A 20615-nucleotide genomic window follows, 5' to 3' on the forward strand; every position below is an offset into this window, starting at 1 on the left:
TATGTAGGACTTTATCAAAGGCTTTCTGAAAGTCCAGGTATACTACATCCACTGGATCTCCCTTGTCCATCTTCAGAGTTACATCCTCAAAAAATTCCAGAAGATTAGTCTTCAGTCTAGCTTGCTCTCATTCTCCCTTGCTCTGTATCACCTTCTCTGTCTCCCCTTCCTCTCTCTGTCCAAACGCCTCCCCCCCCCCATACACACACACCATTAAGCCAATCTGTAGAATGCAATGTTCTCCAAGTTGTTTGGCCTGAAGTTTGCAATATCAATCACTTTCTTTCTTGTTCTCTCCAGATCTTTACTCCTCTTTTTGTTTCATTTCTCCATCTCTCGTTTCTAATGTTCTCTTTTCCACCTGCGCCCTGAAACACAGAATCCAGATCAGAATTGTTTCTTTGTCTTACTGCCCTCCCTCACTGTGCTTCTAGTTCCTCACATTCTTTTCTCTTGTCTCATGTCTCTTTTTACAGGAGAATCTGTTAATTCTGTGAATGAAGTTTAGGAAATTCTACTCTGTTATGTTTGTCTCCCACAGCTTTAGTGCTGCTGTATAACCTCTAACATCTCGGGTCCCTTTTGTCTGTGCGGTGGTAGCACTGTGAAGCTGAGAAAATCCTAATTTCTGACGTGTCCTTTCAGCTAACATTGCAGCAGAGTTGGAAGCAAACCTGGGCTTGATCGAGGTGATCAGTGGGTACCTGAAGATTCGCAGCTCCTATGCTTTGGTGTCACTGTCTTTCTTTCGCAGCCTGAGGTCGATCCAAGGTGAAACTCTGGAACCTGGGTAAGCCATGGGTACAGTGGCTTTTCATAGAGTTGCAGAAATATACATCATTGAAACAGATCCTTCAGTTCAATTCATCCACATCGACCAAATAGCCTAAATTAATCTAGTCCCATTTGTCAGCATTTGGCCCTTATCCCTCTAAATCCTTCCTATTCATATACCCATCCAGATGCCTTTTAAATGTTGTACCCACTTCCACTACTTCCTCTGGCAGCATTTCATACATGCACTACCCTCTTTTTGGAAAAATTGTCCCTTAGGTCCCTTTTAAACTTTTCTCATTTTAAACCCATGCTGACTATGTTTGGACTCCTCTACCCTAGGGAGAAAGACCTTGGCTATTCTCCTTATCCATGCCCCTCATAATTTTATAAACCTCTATGAGGTCAACTTTTACCCTCCAGTGCTTCAGGGAAAATAGCCCCAACCCTATTCAGCCTCTCCCTATAGTTCAAACCCTCCAAACCAATTTGAAGCAATTGTTTTTCTTTTCCTTTCTTTCTCGTAAGCACTTTTAATTTTGTTTAATTGACCCCCAATTCTTGATTCCCCTCATTCAATAGCCCTCTTGAAAGGTGATGAGCAAGCAATATCCACTGACTGCTTTCATCTCTGCATGCTATTATACAATGTAATGTAGGTATTGAACATGAGATGATCACTTTGCCTCTCCCAGTATGGACAGTTGTACATTTGCTTGTGTGTTAGGCACTTATTGTACAGTGCAGCAGATTAATATTTTTGTTAATGCAACTATTTTCTTCAAAATTTTATAGCAGCCACTGACTTGATAAAGATTTCAATTCTCAAAAACAGAACAGTTAACACTTAGCTCTGATACAGATGATACAAGGAAAGAATGCACACACAGTCCTGATTTACTGAATTATACAGCTAATGAATTCCTTCCTTCGTGGATTAAGTAAATACAGTAAAAGCTACCTACCGCTGGCTGAAATTGGGTACTATGCCAGTTTTGATCTCCCTATTTAAAAATGGACATTTTCCAAGAGGGGATTATCTTTTGAGGAAATGTTGAGCTTAGACTCATTGGATTTTAGTGCAATGAGCGATGTTCTTAACGGAAGGTACCAGGTTTCGGAGGGGATTTGACAAGGTAGAGGCTGAGAGCATGCTTCTTCTCATGGGCCTCTCTAGAACAAGGAAATATAAATTTGAAATCCCATGTAAAATGAAGATGAGAAGAAATTTCTGATCTCAAACTGTTGTTAGTCCTCGGAATTGGTTTCCACAGAGACCAAGCAGGATCATTGAATATATTCAATGCTGAGTTAGATGGATTCTTGATTGACTGGGAAGTGGAGGCTTACTAAGGCAGGCAAGAAAGTGGTGTTAAGGCCACAATTAAGTCAGCTGTGACCTTAAGGCATAGAAGGCTTAAGGAGCCAAATGGCTTAGACCTGCTCCTATTTCTTACTGTGTTCAGTTGAAGGTCAAACAATGGGATGTTGCTGGTTTGTGTGACTCCAGCAAAACAGTATCCAATTTTAATTTACCTCTTGTTATTTTAAATTTAATTCTTCAAAATTTCAAATTAATTCTGATTCTTAAATTTCATTTCAAATTTATTGAGAAATTAGGTTTGTTTTCAACATGATTTTTCCTTTTAATTTGATGTCCAGGAATTACTCCTTCTATGTATTGGACAACCAGAACCTGCAGCAACTGTGGGACTGGAGGAAGCACAACCTGACCATCTCCCAGGGCAAGATGTTTTTTCACTTCAACCCCAAGCTGTGTCTGTCCGAAATCTACAAGATGGAGGAGGCCACAGGGACCAAAGGCCGGCAGGAGAAAATGGATATTGCTCAGAAAACAAATGGAGACCAGGCGTCCTGTAAGATTTTGAAACTAATAAGATCAGATGATGAGTGGCATTAGAGTTGTGTTACTGTAATTTTCAGTGGCTGGCAAGAGTACAAGTGTAAGATTATATCAGTAATATTCACACTCCATCTTTCTATGTTGGATAATTTGTGTTGGGGTGACAAGAGCATTTTCTGTGAAAAATCTAAGATGTACGGACATCTCATAATAATGATAAGGCACTTAACCTGACCTCTCTTGAATGCAGTTACTCTTGCTTTGTGTTGGTCTGTTAATTTTCAGTAACCCACATCCAAATGAGGAATTTAAGCCAAGGCTGTGTGTTGGTGGGTAATGCAGTTGCAGATGGCATTCACTCAGAAGGGGTTAGTTTTCCAGCGAAGGTCAGCACAGCGGCATCAGGAGTTGGAAGCCGATCTAATTCCTCCCACTCTGGAGCTATGGTCTTCCCTCTTGTCGTCAGTAGTTGCAGCACTGAGCAGGGATTGAACCTGGGATCTTCCTGATCTTTGTAACTCAGTTATAAGCTGACGACCTATTCCAGGAGTAATAACTGCCGAAATAGACATAGTGTGTGCTATGTTTGTCGCATCCATCTACAGAGATTTTGAGTGGAATTAGTCAAGTAGGTGGAGAGAACCTACTTGCACTGACAGTATGTCCAGGACCAGGTGATAACTCTTAAAATAAAAGCCTGGTCATTCAGGAGAGAAGATAGAGAACACTTCTTTTTATGAACTGTCAGACTTTCCTCTTGGGGAAAAAAAAGAGTGCACTTGTGGAGAACCTGTTACAAATTCATTGCATTTGGTTAATGAGCAGGTATTAAGAGCATACAAATGGGCAGAAGTCATTTATCTCCTTAAATCTGTTCCCATCATTCGGTGAGATTATGGCTGATCTGCATCTTAATACACTTACCCTTTTTCCCTTTCATACCAAAGTTAACCCAAAAACCTTTCTCGCAAACAATATATCAGTATATCAGTTAAAATTATTAACTGAGCTTATAGCCACTGATTTTTGTAGGTGGGGGCAGTGTTCAATATTTCCTGTGAAGAAGTGGTGTCTATCTTGTTTCCTGATTGATTGACCCAGCTTTTATTTTAAGATTCCTTTTCCTGGAGTTCCTTATCACTTCAAAACATTTACCTCATCTTCCTGATTACTTCATTTTAAAAGCTTCGACTTGTATCTAGAATCGTAGAATCCCTATGTGGAAACATATCCATGCCGACCCTTCAAAGAGTATCCCACCCAGACCCATTCCCCTACCCTATTACTCTACATTTCCCATGACTGATGCACCTAACCTACACATCCCTGAACATTATGGGCAGTTTAGCATGGCCAATTCACCTAACCTACACATATCCGGACTGTGGGAGGAAACTGGAGCACCCAGAGGAAACCCATGCAGACACTGGGAGAATGTGCAAATTCCAGTCACCCGAGGCTGGAATTGAACCAGGTCCCTGGCGTTGTGAGGCAGCAGTGCTAACCACTGAACCACCCACTATTGACGTATAACGTATCAAATAATGTAATGTCATGTGACTGGCTTAGCAATCCTGAACTCCATTTGTGAGGGGGAGGATTTGGAGACAGTCACCAGGACTTTAACAAGAGAAGAGAGGAGGAGCTTGTGTTTTGAAACAGAACGAGAGAAGAACAGTAGCTTCATAATGCGAAGAGAGCAGACTGCGTGATAAGGGCAGTACTTGACACGAATCAGTGGTAGAGAACCCCTTCAACAAATCTTCTCAAAACTCGCTAGCCCCTTCAACATGTTTCTATCCATGAAAGCTGAAATACAACAGGCAATCACAGTAGGTGAATGGTGGGTCTTTCTTTCATGCCTCTCTTGATTGGCCAAGTGGTTTAAATTATGAAATTTATTACAAGCAAAGAGTAAACTTAAGAAATTCACTTTGAAAATATTTAAAATTCAAATTCATTAATTAAATGGTAGGCAGACGATGTGTTGCAACTGAAGTATGAGGGAAGTAGTAGATACTGGTGCAATCCACAGAGACTATGTCTGCTGTAAGCATTGGCTGGTTCAGCTCGAGAGTGTTGAGCTACAGTCTTGAACTGCAGACACATTGACACATCAAGGAAGAGAAGTACTTGGACACTATGTTTCAGGAGGCGGTTGCACCCCTTAGATTAATTATGTCAGATTTGGTGATGGTCAGGGGCTGGAGGGTGTTGTTTTGAGTGAGGCCGGTCTGGGAATCCAGAGTTTAGGTTTGGAGTAGTCTCAGCCTTGTCCAATAGGTACAAGGTTCTTGCTTCCAGTGTGGACAAGAGGATGAACTGATCATACTGTGGAACAATGCACCATTCATATGATGGAGAGAAAAGAGTTATAGGGCAAGTACACTTTGGGGGAATAGATATTGTTGCCTGTAGCAGGAATAGCATGTCCTGACGACCCTGTTGCCTGCCTGGTGCCAAGGTTCAGCTCATTACTTTAAGGCTGGAAGGGAACTTGGACTGTAATGAGAAGGATCAAGTTATAGCTGTCCACATAGATGAAAATGACTGGGAAGAACTAGGAGGAAGTGTTCTCCTTGTAAAAATAAAGTTGCCATAGTCTTACCAGACTGTCGGCTGCTCTCTCATAAGAGAGTGGTGACTAGTGGGGTGTAACCTGAAAGTCACTATGCCTCAGGTGAGGGGAGAAGTTGAGAAGACGAATCCTTCATCGTTACCTCAGCTGGTGTGGTAATACTGTTGGTGTTACTGTGCATTGTAAACCAGCTGTCCTGTCAACTGAGCTAAACTGACCAGGATTACAAGTAGCTAGGGACTAAATTGAAAAGCAGAACCTTGGAGGTAATACTATCAGGATTCCTACCTGAGTTTCATATAAATTAGCATTGGCCAAATAAGTTTAGAGAGGTAAACAGGTGGCATGAAGATTGTTTGGGATAAACGTGTTCTGCACTCATGGGATATAAAAATGGAAATTGCTGAAAAAGCATGGCAGATCTGGCACCAACTGTGGTGAGCAAGCAGAGTAAACATTTTGTGTCCAGTGACCCTTCATAATTTCAAACAGTCAAAAAGAAAGACTCAGAAGATTGAACGAACCGTGTTTCACAAAGGCAGTGAAGGAGACAATCCATTCAAAGATGAAGGTATACAAAGCAAGAAAACTAGTGATAGGCCAGAGGATTGAGAATATTTTAGGAACTAAAAAGCTAATGAGAAGGGAAAGATTGATTGATTATGAGGGTAAATTGTCAAGAAACATTTAAACAAACAGATGTTTATGGGTACAGGTTGTTCTGCTCTTACGCACGTTTCGTTTATTCCATTTCGCTATAATATGATTGACAAACTGGGGACACTGTTTATAAAGTGCGAAGTTTTAAAGCATGTCTTGGTTATAACGTGATTCCAGCCCCATTAGTTTAAATGGTGCTGCTTTTATGTGATTTTCTTCTAACATGAGATTGCATGAGAACAGAACTACAGTGTTATAGCAGAACTATAAAAAGAGAGTATCTAATGTAAGTGTAGGACCCTGGAAGGGGACAGCTTGAGAATTAATAATAGCGAATGTTAGATAATTTAAGGTAGTATTTTGCATCAGACTGGAGGATACTATAAGCATCCCAAAAGTAAGAGATAAGCAAGGTATTAATGGGAGGAAAGATCGTGTAACAATCTCTGGCACAAAGTATTTGGCTAACAAATGGGACGAAAGGCAGATAAGTCACCCGGAGCTGAGACCTACATCCAAGGATTTTAAAGGAAGTGGCTGCAGTGTTAGTGGAGACATTGGTCACAACATTCCAGAACTAACTGGATTACGGGCAGGTTTACAGGAAACCAGTAACGTAACTACAGGCCAGTTAACATAACATCTGTCATTGGGAAAATGCTGGAGACTGTTATTAAAGAAGAAATAGCAGGATATTTATGGAAGTTCAACACAATCTGAAGTTGTGAAAGGCAAGGCATTCGGTAAGGTGCCACGTGAAAGGTTACTGCACAAAATGGGAGCTTAGGGTATTAAAGGTATTGCATTAGTATGGATTGATATTTGATTAACTCAGAAGGTATAGAGTCAGGGTTATTCGATTTTGTTTTCAGATTGGAAAGGCAAAACTGATGAGTGTAGGGATTCAATTACTTGCAATATTAATGACTTGAAGTCTAATGCATCCAGGCTTACTGATGATACAAAAATAGGTCAGAGGTCGTATTGTGATGAGAATGTAAGGAATTGGCAAGGGGATGTAGATGAACTTTTGTCCACTCACAAAACCTATCAGGTTGAGTTTAATGTGAGATTGTAAACTTTGGTTAGAAGAATCAAAAGGCAGACTATTCTTTCAATGGAGACAGACTCCCAAAAAATTACAACAGTGAGGGATCTAGCTTTTTTGCTGCAAGAGTCACAAAAAGTTAATGTGCAGGTGCAGCAAGTAATTTAGAAGACTGATTGAATTTTGGCTTTTCCTTTACTGGGGGGTTGAAGTTTGACAATAAATAGATTTTGTGGAAACTGTTCTGGGTGTTGGTGAGGTCAGAGTACCATGCACAGTTCTGGTCCACGTATTTAAGAAAAGATATCCTGGCATTGGAGGTATTTCAAAAGCTGTCTAAGCTGATTTCTGGAATGAAGGGGCTGACTTATCACGAAAGGCTAAAAAGATTAGGCCTTCATTCATTACAGTTTGGAGGGGTGTTCTTATTGAAGCATATAAGATTCCAGGGGGATTGACAGTAGACATTGAGAAAGTATTTCCACTAGTGGAGACATCTTGGACCATGGGATGGTTACAGAATAAAGGGACATTCATTTAAAACTGAGATGTGAGGGAATTTCTTCTTCCAGAAGATAGCGAAGATCTGGAATTCTCTACCACAGGGTTGTGGCGGCATGTTTAATGAATGCATATAAGGAGGTGTTAAGTAGATTTTTGAAATATTGAAGATTTGAGGCCTGGGGCAGACTATTGAATGGTAGGTTAGGTTTGAGGGACAGAATAGCCGACTCTTGTTTATGTTTCTTATGCTCTTATATTCTAATGTTTCTGGTACGTAGGTTCAAATCCTACCATGGCAAGTCATGATATTTGAATTCAATAAAAGAACTCTGAAATAAAAAGCTGGTCAAATGGCGAATGTGAAATCGCTACAGGTTGCGACCCCTACAAATTCACACTTAACTGCCCTCTGGGCAATTAGGGATAGGCAATAAATGTTGGCCCAGCCAGGAGTTCCATGAATGAAATGTCTGTTTCCGTCGTTGACTTTAATAATTTGCTAGCCTGTAACTTGAGGGATCCCACTCTACATCAAACATGACTGACAAGGCCCAGGAGACTCGCATTTTCTTACTGCTTTTCCTCAGTGTACTACAATGATTTACTACGTTTGGCTGCTACATTATAAGGACATCTTTCATGCTTGACAAGCTCTGGTGAGGGACTCAAACCTGGAGCTTCTGGTTCAGTGGCAGGACGACTACCTATTGCGTCTCAAGATCTCCCTATTTCTAAATCCTGAAAATCTTAATCATGTCACCCTAAAACTGCTACATTCCAGAATATAAAATGATCTGAAGTATATAAAGTTCATGTAATTTCTTATAATTTAACCCTAGCAGCCCTGGGGAATCTCACTGCACCTCCTCCAAGGCTATTACAATCTTTTGGGTACAACACGCAGAGTTGTACACAGAACACGGTTAGCTCAGTTGGCTTGCTAGCTGGTTTGTGATGCAGAGTGATGCTCAGGTTCAATTCCCGCAATGGCTAAAGTGACCAGGAAGATTCCCCTCTTTTCAACTTCTCTCCAAGCCTGAGGCATGTACATTATTTAATATAATACCACACATTTTGAGATCAGCTTTCTATTGTGTTGTCCAAATTATTAGTAATTGCAGCCCCAGTAAAGAACCTTCTGGGACAAAACTTGTCATACCTTCTGATTTGAGTATGTACCCATTATCATCATTCTTTGTCTTCTATTGCCCAGCTGATCCTCCAAAGAATATCTTCCTGATATCCACATTAATTAGATCTGTCAACATTCTCCTCCTACTATCTCTTCATGAAATTAAACTATGTTAATTTGACAAGATCTACTCTTTGACATTGCTAAAATGACACAGGAAGGTCCTGCTTTTCAACTTGCATTCATCAGAACTGGGATGCAGGAAGCCAGGTTTGGAGTGCGAATGTCAGTTGTGCAGCATGAGATGATGATGCTGGTTGGTTCAGCTATGGATGCAAAGGAGATGCAGCAGAAATTGTTGACTGTAAATCTTAGCTGATTAAACTCGAATCAGCTGACTAAGATTGTCACTTAATGGTTCTTGCAGGATGCCAACCATCATTTCATGCTGTTGTTCCCCTTCTAGGTTTAGTTTTTTGCATCACGATCTTGATGAGTGCAAATTGAAAATCTTCTCCTTTGTGTCTTGCTAAAGTTGTGTTACTAATCAATTTTGCAAATCCATGGCAGCTGTCGAATCAGATCAGTTTTCTCCAGATTCTCTTTCACTCCATCTTTAACAGGCCTGTAATTTCCTGGTTTTGGTCTCGTGCCTTTCAAAATTTGCAAACATATTCCCAATATTTTCCAAACTAGAGGGGTAATTCCTGAATTGAGAGGAGTTTAGAAGATTACTGCAAAAGCATCTGCAATTTGTGAACCTATCTCCTTCAAAACACTTGCTTGCAACAAACCTGGGGTTGTGACAGCAGCAACAGCACTCTATACTAAATTGTGCCTTGAAAGTGACTAATATTCCAAGGTATCTTGCAGAGATGAGGGGTAAACCAACACTGAGATAAAGGAAAAGAGGTAATGAGAAATGGCAAAAGGCTTGTCTGATGAGATGGATGTGAAAGTGACTGAAGACTTAGTTGCGAGTAGCTAGATTAAGAGTAGGAAAGGTGTGTATGCAAGAATCAAATCTGAGGAAGAGATGTTAATGAAATGAATGAGGCTAGAGGTATGGAGAGGGCAAGTTCTTAATCAGAAGATCGATGGACAAACTCCATTTTCATCTCCCCTCTCAAGAATTTCTTGATGGCTCAGAGACTGACTGAGGCTGTCACACAAGGAATTACTTGATCTGAATCCCATTCTGTTCTGAGTTTTTTAAGGTGCGTTTATGTGGACTGAATCTGCTTAGGTATTTTGCTTGGCTCTTGCTGCTTCTCTTCCGATCTCTACTGGCTCCTTACCTCATAATCGCCTGCCACTTTCCCTGTGTGACTTGGCACTGAGGTTATTTTTTTCTAAAATGTTCTTTCAATTTAAGGTTTTGGCCAAATGATTTAAATTTGAGTGCCTGATGGTAGTAATTCCTGAAGCTTAGTTCTTAGAAAAACAAAACTCATCAGGGCGCCTGTCAGAGTCCTGTAGACGTCTGGGTTTGCAGCCAGAATTGCCATTTTCTGTCTCTCCTCGGTTATAACTACATCTAATTATTCCTGGTCAAACCTTGTTACTATTTTGAGCAATTGGAAAATGTATTGGATGCAAACTGCTGGAAGATACCGTGAATTTCATCTTGGCTATCATGCCTGGGTAGCTCGATTGTTCACAAATTGTGCACTTAAGAGTTAAACCTTATAAGTAAGACAGTAAAGCTTCCAGCAATATTTGCCTGAAGGGTTTGAATGGTCGCAGAGCAGAAGAAGACCATTCTGGCCCAACCTCCTCTGATTTGAGAGTGTGTTGCTGGAAAAGCACAGCAGGTCAGGCAGCATCCGAGGAGCAGGAAAATCGACGTTTCGGGCCAGAGCCCTTCTTCAGGAATCAGGTTCAGCCTCCAGCCTGAAACATCGATTTTCCTTCTCCTCGGATGCTGCCTGACCTGCTGTTCATTTCCAGCAACGCACTCTCAACTCTAATCTCCAGCATCTTCAGATCTCACTGTGTGTATCACATCTGAGCCAATTCTCTGAATGAGCAGTACACCTAGTATCACTTCCCCCAACTTCATCCCATAAGCCTGCACGTTCTTCCTTTTCAGAAAATGAAATTCCCTCCAAATCCTTCTTAAATGACTCAGTTGAACCTGCCTCCACCATATACTCGGGTAGTAAACTTAAGAATGTGCTGCTGTGTGAAAAGATTTTCTTTCATGTCTCCATTGTTTCTTTTGTCAATTACCTTGCCCACTGCAATTGCCCTCTTGCTCTTGATCCTCCCAAGAATACCTCCTATCTACTGAGCACAGATTTGGAATGCCTCTATCAGATTGCCCCTCAGCCTTCTCCAGGAGAACAGTAATTGTGTTGACTTCATGCTGCTAAGACTTGAAGATGAAAAAGCTGTTGGGAGGTGGCTGTATGTGGGTGTTCCATATGGGCAAGGTGGGGACAAATAACAATGACTTGTTCCATGCACCTAACCAGCATGGGCATTCAAAATTGGCTGTTAGAGAGAGATGTCTAGAAAGACTTATATTTATGAAGTGCTTTATCACCAAGGAAATACAAGTGCAGTACTGCTGTAATGTGACAACACAGAAGCCAACACGCAGAAGTCATGCTTCCACAAGTTGCAATGTGATAATGCTGAGAGAATCTCTTTGTATGATTTTGATTGAGAGATAAACACTGGGTGGCACGGTGGCTCAGTGGTTAGCACTGCTGCCTCACAGCACCAGGGACCTGGGTTCGATTCCAGCCTAGCATGACTGTCTATGTGGAGTTTTCATGTTCTCCCCATGTCCACGTGGGTTTCCTCCAGGTGCTCTGGTTTCCTCCCAAAGTCCAAAGATGTGCAGGTTAGGGTGGATTGGCCTATACTACAGGAAGAGGGCAGTAGCGTGGGTTCGGGTGGGATGCTCTTCGGAGGGTCAGTGTGGACTCGATGGACCAAATGGTCTGCTTCCACATTGTAGAGCTTCTATGATTCTCTAACAGTACTGTCAATGATGGTCCGCTTATGAATGAATCATGTACAGCAATCTGGTATTCGTTATTGCATATAGGGGTCTTGTGTGGTACAGTGGTAATGACCCTATCTCTGGAGCAGGATGCCTGGATTCAAGTCACATCTGGTGAAGAGATGTGTAATAACTTCTATTAACAGGTTGATTAGAAGGTACCTGGAGCAGTGCTGTTGATTGCAATGCAGGACACAACCTTGGCTGAGACCACCAAACACAGGGCTGAATTGAAGGACTCTTGTGGCATAGTGGTAATGTCCCAACTCTAAGCCTGGAGTCCCAGGTTCACATTCTATCTTCTCCATAGAGATGTAAGAACCTCTGAACAGGTTGATTGGAAAAAAAATTGGATTTTCCTGTGGACTTAAAGAAAAAAAGTGAGCACCACAGGAGGTGAAATGTCTTACTTTTCCCTCCAGCTACATTTTGACTTAGTCCCCTCCCTACCTTAACCTCTCTTTTGATGTGTTTGCACTGCCCTGGATGGGCTTTGTGTGAAAATGAGTAATTGATTTAGTGGTAGTGGATAAAGGAAGAAGTAACACAAGTGATTGGTGGAGATATAAACTGTTCAGTAGTGCGTAAAAGCATCTCTGGAGATTAAGACAAAATCAGTGATTCCCATAAATATTTTGGACAGATATGGGCACCTCACGGGCCTGAAGTGCATTAGCTCCCCCTCCAAAAGAGTTTTGTTTCAACCCTCCATCTTTCCCATACCTTCCTCCTTTTTCTTGTTAACACACTGCCTCTGATGGAAAGTGCTTGTTAATTATTACTTGTTTAGTTGTTTAATTGGCTGATTTGGTGTTGGCTGTACAAAGACTGTTTTGTTGCCCCTGCTGGGCAATGTTTGGGTAATTTGTTATTTGTTAAATTAGGTGATTGGGTCATTTTATATAAACAAAAATCTGGATTTCCCCATTAAGAAAAATTGGTCTGGAAGGGAAAGAGAGCAGACTGACTTGGAGCTATAGCTATACACCATTGTAGCAAGGTTAGACAAGAGGAACTTGCAGGAAACCAAAAGTTGTCAGAAATAAATTAACATGGACAGGCAAGATACGGGAAGCTGTTTGGATGTAAGGGTTCAAGCTATGTCAGAAGGTTATGTGTAATGTTGTGTTCAAATATAAACAGCTTGGGTATAAAATGTATAAATTAGATTAATATCTTTGAGTGCCTCTATTTCTGATTGCATTATAACCATATGAATGCCCATATTGTGTCTTGGTTCATTTAGTATGCTCTCAAACTGTTATGGATGGGTTAGTTGTCTCAGTAATTGAATTGTGATCACTCCTGTAGAGTGCAACATGTAGTATGAGATGGTATGACCCAGATAATCAGTTTGTGACTTTGGGTTGTGAGGTAGATATTGGCCACAATAAACCTCCCTCTGTTTTTATACAAATTTTTAGTATCTACAGTAGTTTGTTTTTATTATTAACTGGAAGACTTCAGTGGAGACTTTTGCATTTCTGGGGTTGGTTAGCTCAATTGGCTGAATGGCTGGTTTGTAAAGCAGACTGCTGCCAACAGCACGAGTTCAGTGCCCACATTGGTTGAGGTTACCATGAAGAATGGTCCTCCTAAAGCTGTCCCCTCACCTGAGGCATGGTGACCCCCCAGGTTAAACCATGAGAGAGCAGCCTGTGGTGACTTGACTTCATCTGAGAGAGCAGAAAGGGCCTCCATAATAAATCTCAACTGAAAGATGACATCTCCAGCAGCATAGCACCTCTTCAGTGCTTCACTGAAGTGTTGACCTGGGTTATGTGCTTGGCAACACTTGAACCCATAACCTTTTGATTCTGAGGCATGAGTGTTCCCATCTGAGCAATGTCTAAATATAAGAGGCTTATAGTGTGAAAAACTATTTGAGATTTTTACTGTTCAAATGATTTATTGATTTTTCCAAACTCACATTAGTGAGACATCCAGCTCAAAAATATCTCACATCTTCTTGTAATTACCGTTGTTTCAGGCATAACTAATGCAGACATGTATGCGTTAGTTTGTGATGCTCATGAGTCTCAATTTTAGCAGATATTATGACCCTAAGAACCTGATTCTCAACCTGCAACATTACTGGTATATAACTTCACTCAGTTTCGCCTCTGACCTGGTACCCTCGGGAATCAATAGTCACGTTGTTAAATCTAAACAACAAGCATATAAATGGATTTAATCTTTTAAGCTAATTTTTCAATCTGACCTAATTTGTTGACATTTAAAACATTTTTTCTTCCACTTTATTTAGAAAAGGAAATTGTTAAAAAATTGTTATTAATTTAAGTTTTCTGCTGAAACCCTCCCCTTGCTGAGTTAGATTTCCATCGAGATCCCTTAGTTTCTTATCCAAAAAAACATTCAATATGTAATTGCTATTTAATAATGTGGAGTTGGCACTGCACATTGGAATTGGACAGAAAGTTGGTGGCTGTGTTGTTCGAAGTACAAATTGAAAGTGTGTGTGAGAGAGAGAGAGAGAAAGGAAATTCATGTTCTTTTTTTCTCTCCCTACTCTTACTTAGGTGAAAGTCAGCTCCTGAGGTTTGTTTCCAATAAAACGGGAACAGATAAAATAATGTTGAAATGGGAGCCGTACTGGCCACCGGACTTCAGAGATCTCTTGGGTTTCATGGTATTCTTCAAGGAAGCGTGAGTATCTTACAGGATTCTGTTTCTTGAATATATCCTGCTTTGGGTTAGTGGTAAATCCAGTGCACTAACAGTATGTAGTGATCTTTTCTTTGTGTCATATCTTTGTGTGTGTGTGAGATTTTTCAATCAGAAGGGAGTCATTACCTTGTAGAGAGCACATCGCAAGTAATCGCAGCTTTGTCTTTAGTTCTGATGATGTGGAAATGCCGGTGTTGGACTGGGGTGGACAAAGTCAGACATCATACAACACCAGGTTATAGTCCGACAGATTTATTTGAAAACACAAGCTCCTAAAGATTGTGATTTCAAATAATCCTGTTGGACTGTAACCTGATGTCATGTGACTTCTGACTTTAAGTTCTGATGGTGCATGCTCTGCTTTAAACAAAAATATCATAAAACTTTTACCACGCCCACTTGCAGTGAAAAAAGCAAGTTTAGATCTTGTTAGTGATGGCGGCACGTGGTATGGGAGCATTATCATCCCCAAGTTACACTCAAACATTAAAACAACCAAAAAATCTTAAATATTTATTGAAATTTTCCTTTTTAAGTAAAGCAGGGTGCATGTCTTCACAAGATCACTGCCCTCAAATGGGTATTGGGGTATTGGTCCAAATACTGAACTGCATTGTTTACATAAATATACTGGCTACAAAATCACCATAGAGATTGGACATTCTACACCAGCTAGTTCACCCCTAACTCCCAAAGCTCCTCTGTAAGACGCAGCAATAATGTAATAGAATGCTCTCTACTTGCTTGGATATGTGCAACTGCACATCACTGAAGCTTCACATCATCCCGGACAAAGCCGCTCGTTTGTGCAGTCTGTTCACCCCCTTAAACATCTACCACTCCCATTGAGCATTTATCCTTGCACATGATTGCAAATGTCGATGTTTTTAAGTCAGCCTGTTCAGATGTGTTCAAGGACAGGTTCTTATGTTGCAGTGGTATTGTCCTTCTATCTGAGCCAGGAGGCCACGGGTGTGCAATAACATCTCAAGCAGGTTCATTAAAAAATGTCTTTTAAAGAAATCAGATGTGTTCTGGAGCAGGTGGGACTTGAACCTATGCCTTTTGGTTCAGAGGTGGGGGCACCACCTCTGTGCTGCAATAGCCCTTTAGTTGCAGGTGTAATCTGTCTTCAAATGAAAATCAACTTATAAAGAAATCTTATAAAGTTCCACTATGTAGAAAGACAAGGGCTCCAAAGGCATTGGAACTCTATCACCTGTAAGTTCCAATCCAAGCCATACATCATTCTGACTTGGAACTATGTTAAATTGTTCTTTTTATTGTTGCTGGGTCAAAATGCTGGCGTTCCCTCCTTAACAGTATAGTGAGTGCATTTATACAACAAAGACTGTCACAGTTCAAGAAGTGGCCCTCCAGCATCTGCTCAAGGCCAACAAAGACTTAGGCGATAAATGTTGGCCTTGCCTGTGGTGTCCTTATTCCCAGAATTTTCATGTTTATGAAGATGAGTGATATTCGAGTTATCTCTCCAAGTGTGGGGAATGCAGGAAATCACCTGTTCCAGTTGGGTGATGGGTCTGTCTTTATTTGTGTGTTCCCTGGAACAGCCCCTATCAGAACGTGACGGAGTTTGATGGGCAGGATGCCTGTGGGTCAAACAGCTGGAAGGTGGTTGATGTAGAGCCCCCTGGGCGGTCCGAGGGGAAGCTTCAGAACCCAGGCACTCTGCTTCGTGGCCTCAAACCTTGGACACAGTACGCAATCTTCGTGAAGACCTTGCTCACGATAAGTGACGAGCAGCACAATCATGGAGCCAAAAGCGAGATTGTCTACATCCGCACCACAGCAGGCAGTAAGTTTTCAAAACTAGGTTTAATTAATTTATGCACCTTTCACTGGTACTCTTCTGCACAAAAATGCCATCCACGCCCATCATTACATATTCCAGTATACCCATACACACGTTTCATGTGTTATTTCACCACTGCAACTGCACATTGGGTTGGCTTCTAGCTTCTGTGCTAGCTTTACAGAATATGACCCATGATCAAATTAATTTTGCTTTCCAAATTGCTGTATATTTTGCTATGAAATGTATATGATGAAACTATATAGCCAGAAGGTATGACACTGAACTGCTGACATAATACTTTTACATGCTTAATGCTGCTCGGCCTTTTCACCCCAGTTCACATGATTGCTAAATCTGGACTGGACATTTTGCGCAACACCAATAAGAAAAATTGTGGTGTATTCAGTTTAGAAACTGGGTTATTTGAGCAACTTTTCCTTGTGTTCTCAATGTGCAAGTATGATTACTGTTATTCTTTACAGTGCTGATTCAGGGTACCATAGGATAAAATAATGCTTAGGCAGAGACCAGTATGTACTTTTTAGTTAGAACTGTATTGTTAATCCAGACACCACAAACTCCAACACACTAATTAACTTGTTTCCGTGATATATTCACCCAAATAACCCTCAATTAACTTGCAACTTTCACTTGTTGCATAGTTCTTTTTGGTCTCAGAATCTTTGCCTTCACTTGTGTTGGGTGTTAGTGTGAGTTTAATGCAAAACTCCCTCCATTGTGCCTCAGTTTGTTTCATTCAGACTTTTGCTGCTGTTTCAATAGCATGATTATTCTGAGCAGGAGAACATAAATCAGGAGCTGACACCTCACCACAAACCCGCAATGCATGTAGCCACATAAATCTGATCTATTCTTATTGTTCACATGTTGCATTCTGAAGAGTGTACCTAATTGCACACTTATTTCATGAGCCCTCTGAACTTCGAGTTGCTTGTGTATTTCCCCCCTCCTCCACTACCAATACCCAAACACATGGGTGCACTCACATAAGCACGTACATATGCACGTGCACTCTTTGAATTTCCTGGGCCTGGAGTCTTGTTTCGCACTGTTCCATAATTGATGGGTAACTCAGTTCTCTGGAATAGGCTGGATAGATCAGAGGGTCTTCTCCTGTTCCTCTTTGCACATAATGTTCTTTAACGTGTAAAGGAAAAAAATCTTGTGAAGATTCTAAATCATTCCTGTTCTCTCTACAGCTCCTTCAGTCCCGTTGGATCCCATATCTGTGTCCAACTCATCTTCCCAGATCATTCTAAAGTGGAAACCTCCAACTGATCGCAATGGGAATATCACCCACTACCTGGTGTTCTGGCAGCAGCAGCCAGAGGACAGTGAACTGTATGAGTTTGATTATTGCCAGAAAGGTAAGTTGCAGATTGGATGTAAGCTGATAATGGGTGAGCAGATCTGAGTATATCTCAGTTGAACTAATTTGTTATTTATTAATCTAGCTACCTCTGCCTTAAAAATACTCAGTTACTCTGCCTCCACTGCTTTTTGGTGTGTTGAACAACCTTACAACTCTCCAGGAGGAAAAACGATATTTATTTCTATTTAAATCGACAATCCCTTAAAGTCAGTTATAGAGTCATGGAGATGTACAGCATGGAAACAGACCCTTCGGTCCAACTCGTCCATGCCAACCAGATATCCTAATCCAATGAAGTCGCACCTGTCAACACCTGTCGCACCTGTCAACATATTCCTCCAAATCCTTCCTATTCATATACCCATCCAGATGCCTTTTAAATGTTGCAATTGTACCAGCCTCCACCACATCCTCTGGCAGCTCACTCCACATACGTACCAGCCTCTGCGTGAAATAATTGCCCCTTAGGTCTCTTTTATATCTTTTTCCCTCTCACCCTAAACCTATGCCTTCTAGTTCTGGACTCCCCACCCAGGGTAGAGACTTTGTCTTTTTATCCTATCCATGCCCCTCACGATTTTATAAACCTCTATAAGATCACCCTTCAGCCTCCGACGCTCCAGGGAAAACAGCCCTAACTTTGATTAGATTAGATTACTTACAGTGTGGAAACAGGCCCAACAAGTCCACACTGACCCTCCGTAGAGCAACCCACCCAGACCCATTCCCCCGCATTTACCCATTCACCTAACATTATGGGCAATTTAACCTGGCCAATCCACCTAACCTGCACATTTTTGGATTGTGGGAGGAGACCGGGGCACCCGGAGGAAACCCACGCAGACACGGGGAGAATGTGCAAACTCCACACATAGAGTCGCCTTGAGGCGGGAATTGAACCCAGGTCTCTGGCGCTGTGAGGCAGCAGTGTTAACCACATATTCAACCTATTCAACCTCTTCCTATAGCTCAAATTCTCCAACCCTGGCAACATTCTTGTAAATCTTTTCTGAACCCTTTCTAGTTTCACAAAATCCTTCTTTTTTAATGCGGTTGTTATGTTCTTGTGCAACCCTGCGTTATGGAAAAATCGTGCTTTAAAAACAGCACTTAACGTGTTGGCGATTTAGTCATGTCACAGCCAACACATGTTTTGAAAGTTTGCGCTTTAGAAATAGTGTCCCAATTCATTAATTGCAATAGGGGCGGCACGGTGGCTCAGTGGTTAGCACTGCTGCCTCATAGCACCAGGGACCCGTGTTCAATTCCCACCTCGGGCAACTGTCTGTGTGGAGTTTGCACATTCTCCCCGTGTCTGCGTGGGTTTCCTCCGGGTGCTCCGGTTTCCTCCCACAGTCCAAAGATGTACAGGTTAGGTGAATTGGCCATGCTAAATTGCCCGTAGTGTTAGGTGAAGGGGTAAATGTAGGGGAATGGGTCTGGGTGGGTTGCTGTTCGGAGGTCGATATGGACTTGTTGGGTCGAAGGGCCTATTTCCACACTGTAGGGAATCTAATCAAATACAGCGAATTTGCTTGAAGAAACACACATTATAGCAGAACAACCTGTATTTTTAATCTCTATTCCCTAGTTCTAATACCTCCCAGATGGGGAAACATACTATCAGTAGTCACCCTGGCTTGTCCACATGAGATCTTAACCATTTCAGTGCCAACCCTCCTCCTGGGAGTCTCCCTGTCTGGCTATATGAACTGCTGCAATGTGTAATATAGATAGCAAGCAGGTGACATTTAGACCACTCCAAACTGACTTGTGGTTCTTGAAGTAAGTAGAATAGGATAAAATCCCTACAGCGTAGAAGCAGACCATTTGGTCGATTGAGTCCACACCCACTCTCTGAAGCACATCTGACCCAGACCCCCACTTCTTGGTGTGTCACAGTTCAAGAAGTGGCCTACCAGCATCTGCTCAAGGCCAACAAAGACTTAGGCGATAAATGTTGGCCTTGCCTGTGGTGTCGTTATTCCCAGAATTTTCATGTTTATGAAAAGGAGTGATATTCGAGTTATCTTTTTGAGAATGGGGACTGCAGCGAATCACCTGTTCCAGTTGGGTGATGGGTTTGTATGTATTTGTGTGTTCCCTGGAACAACCCCTGTCAGAACGTGATGGAGTTTGATGGCAGGATGCCTGTGGGTCAAACAGTTGGAAGGTGGTCGATGTAACCACCCTATCCCTGTAACTCTGTATTCCCCATTAGCAGAAAGGTCGAGAATCAAAGAGCGTTGATTTAAGGTGTTTTCAAAAAGAGCAATAGTGGTAAGAGATGAAAATACTCAGTGAGTATTTTGGATTTGGAATTCACTGCCTGAAAGTGTAGTGATGACATTCAGTCATGGTTTTCAAAGGAGAGTTGGGTGATGTTCTGAAAAGAATATGTTTCTAGGGCTATCAGGCAAAGTGGTGGAGTGGGATGAGCTGGGTAGCTTACAGACTCAACACAGATACAGTAGGCTGAACAAACTCCTTCTGTGCAGTAAATCATTCTATGATTCTCTGATTCTAGGTTTAAAGTTACCGTCACGAGCATCTACAACACACGCTGATCCCGAGGATAATCAGAAGCGAAACCAGACAGATGCTAATCACATCCCTGGTGAATGCTGTGCATGTCCAAAGACTGAGTCACAGCTTAAACGAGATGCAGAGGAGGCTGCCTTCCAGAAGACATTTGAAAACTACCTGCACAATGAGGTGTTTATGATCAGGTAACCGAGGACAGAAAGTCAGTTCTTTACACCTCAAACGGGATAGAACATTATTGCTAGTGTGTAACAAGTGGTATTGTGAAGGTTGCTTGCTGGAATCTGTGCTCTACACTCACTCTAAGTTAGACCATAAGACTCTAAGACATAGGAGTGGAAGTAAGGCCATTCGGCCCATCGAGTCCACTCTGCCATTCAATCATGGCTGATGGGCATTTCAACTCCACTTACCCGCATTCTCTCCGTAGCCCTTAATTCCTTGTGACATCAATAATTTATCAATCTCTGCCTTGAAGACATTTAGCGTCCCAGCCTCCACTGCACTCTGTGGCAATGAATTCCACAGGCCCACCACTCTCTGGCTGAAGAAATGTCTCCGCATTTCTGTTCTGAATTTACCCCCTCTAATTCGAAGGCTG

General features: G+C 41.7%; 1 protein-coding gene across 3 annotated transcripts in view; it reads left to right on the top strand.

Moving 5' to 3' along the window:
* The window catches only part of LOC122565433 (insulin receptor-like), a 260534-nt gene that overhangs the window by 202908 nt on the left and 37011 nt on the right, over positions 1-20615 (top strand). For all 3 annotated transcript variants that reach the window (XM_043721409.1, XM_043721410.1, XM_043721411.1), the window contains 6 exons: positions 646-790; positions 2437-2651; positions 14114-14240; positions 15833-16077; positions 17298-17465; positions 19998-20199. In XM_043721409.1, the coding sequence (XP_043577344.1) occupies positions 646-790; positions 2437-2651; positions 14114-14240; positions 15833-16077; positions 17298-17465; positions 19998-20199 (1102 nt within the window). The remainder of the gene's footprint in view (positions 1-645; positions 791-2436; positions 2652-14113; positions 14241-15832; positions 16078-17297; positions 17466-19997; positions 20200-20615) is intronic.

This window comes from Chiloscyllium plagiosum, chromosome 31 (genome assembly GCF_004010195.1).
Source record: "Chiloscyllium plagiosum isolate BGI_BamShark_2017 chromosome 31, ASM401019v2, whole genome shotgun sequence".
In the NCBI taxonomy this organism is placed as follows: domain Eukaryota; kingdom Metazoa; phylum Chordata; class Chondrichthyes; order Orectolobiformes; family Hemiscylliidae; genus Chiloscyllium; species Chiloscyllium plagiosum.